Source organism: Bison bison, unplaced genomic scaffold, assembly GCF_000754665.1.
Source record: "Bison bison bison isolate TAMUID 2011002044 unplaced genomic scaffold, Bison_UMD1.0 scf7180017864254, whole genome shotgun sequence".
NCBI lineage: Eukaryota > Metazoa > Chordata > Mammalia > Artiodactyla > Bovidae > Bison > Bison bison.
The window spans coordinates 4,317,563-4,323,463 of NW_011494826.1; the positions used below are offsets into that span (position 1 = coordinate 4,317,563).

A 5,901-nucleotide genomic window follows, 5' to 3' on the forward strand; every position below is an offset into this window, starting at 1 on the left:
ACACACATACACACACACATGGATAAATGTAGATGAAAATTGAGCACAACAACCCTTCCTCACTTAGGTTGTTTGAAAACATAAAAAGTAAAGATTTCTATTCCTTAACAGTTTTCAAAAGAAAATCCCTATTATAATTTCTGTGTGGTATTTACATTATATAATATATATATTTACATTATATAATATATATATTTACATTATATAATATATATATTCTATGTAAAAATACATTTTTAAATGCCTATTTTTTGTCTATAAAGCTAAATAATAACTAAGAAGAGTTAGTGCCCCTGGGTCGTATTTCAGTAATTCTTTTAAAACTAACTAAATTCAGTTATTTTTTTAGCATAAAGAATTATAATCATGGTTAGGGAAAAATAACAAATATAAGAGAGCTGGTTTCAACACTGAAGGTCCTGCCTGCAATATTATAAAGGCATTTACAATATCTCCACATGACAATGTACACTGAGATTTTCATTATCTAATTACATTAATTGCATGTTTCAACTACTGGAGCCACAGGGGTTAACAAAAATTTTCTATTCATTACAATCTTCTATTATAATTTTCTATTTTTATAATTACAATAATGAAATATATAGATATGATAATAAGATGTATAAGAAACTTTAAATTCCTTTGTTGAATTTTATGACTATAACTCAAATATTTGAGGAAAAACCCTGATCAGTTGCAGCAAGTTCATCAGGATATCTTTTATGTCAGAATTCAAAGTGAAGTGAATCATTTCTTACCATTTCGAGGGCATCTTGCAAAGTACTGGATAAGCTATCATTTAGGTTTGCCAGATACAGTCCTTCATCTCCTAAAACTAGAAATTAAAATGCAAAAATTTAGAAACAAGAAACAAATTTAGTAAATAATCTCACGATAAAGTTGTAAAACATTACCCTTAAACTTACACAATAAAAATACTGACAAAGTTCATAAATCATAATTCACAAGCTAAAACCCGCCTGCCAATGCAGGAGACATAAGAGACATAGGTTTGATCCCTGGGTCAGGAAGATCCCCAGAAGAGGACATGACAACCCACTCCAGTATTCTTGCCTGGAGAATCCCATGGACAGAGGAGCCTGGAGGGCTAACAGTCCATAGGGTCACAAAGAGTCGGATGAGACTGAAGAGATTTAGCATGCATGCACGTTCAATCTCACCAGTTCTTTAAAAAGTATGTTTTATAACAAAGATGAGTGAGATGTTTGCTTCACTTACCAGCTTGTCAGAAATTTAAAAGAGCTATAAATATCAACTGGAACTATGAAACTGAAAAAGAGAAAATACTCCTATATACTTTTGATACAATTAAAAACTGATTTAACTTTCTGGAGTGCATGTTGGCAATGTATTGCTATTTTAAAGGTGCCTACTCTGACTCAGCAATTTCACTTCTAGGCACATATTTTAAGGAAGCTATCAGTTATATATTAGATATATGATACACGTTCAAGGATACTCAGCAGAGAGCTATGTATAGTATAAAAACACTGAAAACAACCTGAAAACGCCCACCATTAGGGCACCACTAGATCAATCTAAACAATCTAAATGGCCAGTCACTGAAAAAAAGAGGTAGGACTATATGTATTAATACAGGAAAATGTCCACAATGTATTTAAGGTTAAAAAAATTCAGGTTTCATAACAGTATGTATAATATGACCCTATTTTTAAAGGTAACATACAGATGTATTTAGGTACCTATATATGCATATTTAAAAAAAGACTGGAAAGTATACCCCAAACTTTTAAGAGTGATACTTCTGGAAGGTAGAATATATGAGGGAGATTTTAGAGTCTAAGGTTAAGGTTTAGAAAAGTTAACTTGCAGAGTCCATATTCTTTCTACTATACTATGTTAAATCTTACAAACTCAGTAAAAACATTTCACACAGAAAAGTATTACTTAGGAAGGATCATAATTTAACCAGTGAAATCAATTGATACAAGCTAACTTACTCTTAGGAGCCACTTTGAGACCACAGTTAAATAAGATCTCTCCTTCAGAAATGGGTCTATCTAAGGTTTCCGATTCAGTGGCAGTAACACTCAAGGTACTCTCCACAGTGGAGGAATCTGAACTTGGCATCTGTATGGGGGAAGGAGCCTTGATGCCAGCAGGAAGTGGCATAAGGGCAACTGGCTTTGGAGGGGCAAGCTGAGCAGGGAAGTTCTCGCTCTCAGGTTCTTCATCCTTGGCCACAGACATTACACTAAGAAGAAAGAGACATGGTTTGAATTTATCAGGTTAGTGAAGGCCTATATTCATTGTTATATAAGAAAATAGATACAGGGATTTCCCAGGCAATCTAGTGGTTAAGACACCATGTTTCCACTGCAGGGGGAAAAGGTTTGATCCCTGGTCAGAGAACTAAGATCCCTCAGGCCACACAGTATAACCAAATAATACGAAAAAAATAGATGAAAAAATACTGTCTCCTTTAGACATATTTCTATATTAACATAATCTGTACTACTATAATTAACCAACAAGATCTATTTTTCCAAAATCATCTTCATGTTTTAATCTCTTGATTAGAACTTTCAAGACCATCTTGAAAGTTCTACCATCCCTAAAATAAAGCTTACATGGGGATACATGGTAATATAATGCATGGTAATGCATGGTAATACATGGTAATACTTATCATAGTAAATGAAGATTCACATTGGGGAAAAATCATATTCTATTTTATTAACAGTATTATAGATATCTTTATTTTAATCTGTTTCCCTCCAAAATTAATCTGATTCTCCCTCAAATTTAACCTATTTCCCAAAAAATTCTGTTTGAAAAAAGAGAACTGAAGGAATAAATTTGGTAAAAACTTGAAATTTATGAAACTTCTTCCTACTATAGATTAGCTCATGAATTATAAACCTTATTTATCATTTCTGATGTTTTCAACAGGTCATCTAAGTCAACTTAAGGTAAAATGTATAGTTGCTAAAGGTGAATATATTATCATTTACATGGCTCTTGGGTGAAGCTCTTCTTGAAGAGAGTTGGGATTCTCTTCTTCCAGTGGCAGGTCTCCATCACTCCATGGCTTGGGAAGCTCTGGGCTTGACATCTTCAATTTATCAATTGAAGTCTCTGACAAAGTTGGGGTAAGAGCTGCTGCAGGGGGAGGTGTAGTCACTGGGGTGACTGCTGGGGTATTAACAAGTGTGATGGCAGGCATATCATTTCCTAAAGGTTGTTTTAAAAAGAAAGAGTCAATATCAAGTCTACAGGAAGGCAAGATATGTTGTTTCAGATAGCCCTTAACATTTTGGCATACAAATGATGGCAACAATAATTAATAATAATAATTAAGGCCCTTAATGGGAAAATTCCCAAATTAGTTTAGTAAAGTACAAAAAAATAACCTTGAAAAGACTTCAGTTTCAACATAACCGTGAACTTAAAACAACCTAAATGTCTACCAGATCATATACTTTAAAAAGTGGCAACCAAATCCTTAGTTTCCCTTCCAGCAAAAGTGATTTTCTAAAACTTAATCAGCAATAGCTATGTGTATACTAATCTACAAAGACTCTAATACAACAAACCACGATAGTTGCAAAAATTAAAACTGAGTTATAGAAATAAAGTTTCTACCTTCTTCAGCCAATATTTCTTTCATGGGAAAAGCAACATCGTGATCTGAAACACTGGGAGAAGAATCTGGAGTTTTTACCAACACGTGCTCCTTAGGAGGTGATGAAGGCGAACGAGGAGGAGTTGGCTGTGGGGTAGCCAAAGGGGTACACACTCTTGCCTAAAATAAAACAAGATAAGTAGTGCTTATAATTCCCAAATAAGGGTAATTTGAAAAATAAAATGATCTTATTTAGAGTTGCATAAAATTTAAATGGATGGAGGGTGAAAAATGGAGTCCTCTAATTTCTAGCTATTTGTTTCAGGACTAGTCTGAGGAAGCCTCAGACAATTCAAACAGCTCTACCTCAGAATTAGGCTCCTAAGAAATCTAAGGCCCCCTTATCTAATACAGAGAGGAAAACAGCTGAAGATAAAACCCACACACAAGCTAGGTAAACCAAATAACAGAAAGAAAGCATTTTAACTAATAAATACAATATCAAAAATCAACCTTTTAGTACAAAAGAACAGAGCTTATGAAAAGCAATGGAAGGATAAGAAGAAGTAGGGGGAAATGAAATGAAGACAATGTAGAAATGAAAAGTATTAGAGAAGGAAAAAGCAAAAATTTTTACATCAATTTGTTAATTAGGTAATTCAAATAATTCAAAATCCAAAAAGATGATAGTGAAAATTAAGTCTCCTTTCCTATCCATGTCCTATCTAACTAGTTCCCATCCACAGATACACCAGATACAATCTTGTCATTTTTTATATCTAGAATTTTTAAAATTTTTATATAATTTTTATAGGTCACACTAGATTTACAGTTATTACAAAATATTGGCTATAGTCCCACTTTAAAAAATTTAATTAAAATGTAGGTGATTTACAATGTTGTGTTAGTTTCAGGTATACAGAAAAGTGATTCAGATTTTTTTGCCTTCTAAAAAACCTTTTTCAGATTCTTTTCCATTATAGGTTATTGCAAGATACTCAATATAGCTCTTCATGCTATACAAGAGGTCCTTGTTTATCTATTTTATATACAGTAGCTTATATCTGCTAATCTGAAACTCCTAATTTGCCCTTCTCTACCTTTCCTCTTTGGTAACCATAAGTTTGTTTTCTATATTTGTAAGTCCTCTGTTTATAAGTTCATTTGCATCATCTTTTTAGATTCCACATAGAAATCACATCACAGGATATTTGTCTTTCTCTTTCTGACCTCACTCAGTATGATAATCTCCAGGTCCATCCATGCTGCTGGAAATGGCAACTTTGTTCTTTTTTATGCCTGAATGCCTAAACAGTATTCCATTGTACATATAAAACACATGTTTATCCATTCATCTGTTGACAGACACTTAGCTTATTCCCATAGCTTGGCAATTATAAATAATACTGCTGTGAATACTGGGGTGCATGTATCTTTTCAAATTAGTGTTTTTGGTTTTTTTGAATATATACCCAAAAGTGAAACTGCTGGGTCATATGGTAGTTTTAATTTTAGCTTTTTGAGACTTGAGTCATTTCATGTTGTTGTTGTTTAGTTGCTCACTCGTGTCTGACTCTGACCTCATGAACTGGGCTCCTCCAGGGTCCTCTGTCCATGGTATTTTCTGGGCAAGACTACTGGAGTAGCTTGCCGTTTTCTTCTCCAGGGGATCTTTCCAACCCAGGGATCAAACCTGTGTCTCCATATCTCCTGTACTGCAGGCAGATGCTTTACCATTGAGCCACCAAGGAAGCCCAAGTTATTTCATACATGTACATATGGAATATCTTTCCTTTTCTCCTTTGCTTTTTGTTTCTCTTCTTTTCACAGCTATTTGTAAGGGCTTCCCCAGACAGACATTTTGCTTTTTTGCATTTCTTTTCCATGGGGATGGTCTTGATCCCTGTCTCCTGTACAACGTCATGAACCTCCCTCCAGTTCATGAAGCACTCTGTCTATAAGATCTAGTCCCTTAAATCTATTATTCACTTCCACTGTAAAATCATAAGGGATTTGATTTAGGTCATATCTGAATGGTCTAGTGGTTTTCCCTACTTTCTTCAATTTCAGTCTGATTTTGACAATAAGGAGTTCATGATCTGAGTCACAGTCAGCTCCCGGTCTTGTTTTTGCTGACTGTATAGAGCTTCTAAATCTTTGGCTGCAAAGAATATAATCAATCTGATTTTGATGTTGACCATCTGGCGATGTCCATGTGTAGAGTCTTCTCTTGTGTTGTCGGAAGAGGGTTTTTGCTATGACCAGTGCATTCTCTTGGCAAAATCTATTAG

General features: G+C 34.2%; 1 protein-coding gene across 1 annotated transcript in view; it reads right to left on the minus strand.

Moving 5' to 3' along the window:
* KIAA0586 (KIAA0586 ortholog) overlaps positions 1-5,901 on the minus strand; it is a 133,316-nt gene that overhangs the window by 65,051 nt on the left and 62,364 nt on the right. The window contains exons 25-28 of the mRNA XM_010847676.1: positions 3,631-3,790; positions 3,000-3,219; positions 1,986-2,239; positions 762-838 (exon numbers count right to left, since the gene is read on the minus strand). Of these exons, the coding sequence (XP_010845978.1) occupies positions 762-838; positions 1,986-2,239; positions 3,000-3,219; positions 3,631-3,790 (711 nt within the window). The remainder of the gene's footprint in view (positions 1-761; positions 839-1,985; positions 2,240-2,999; positions 3,220-3,630; positions 3,791-5,901) is intronic.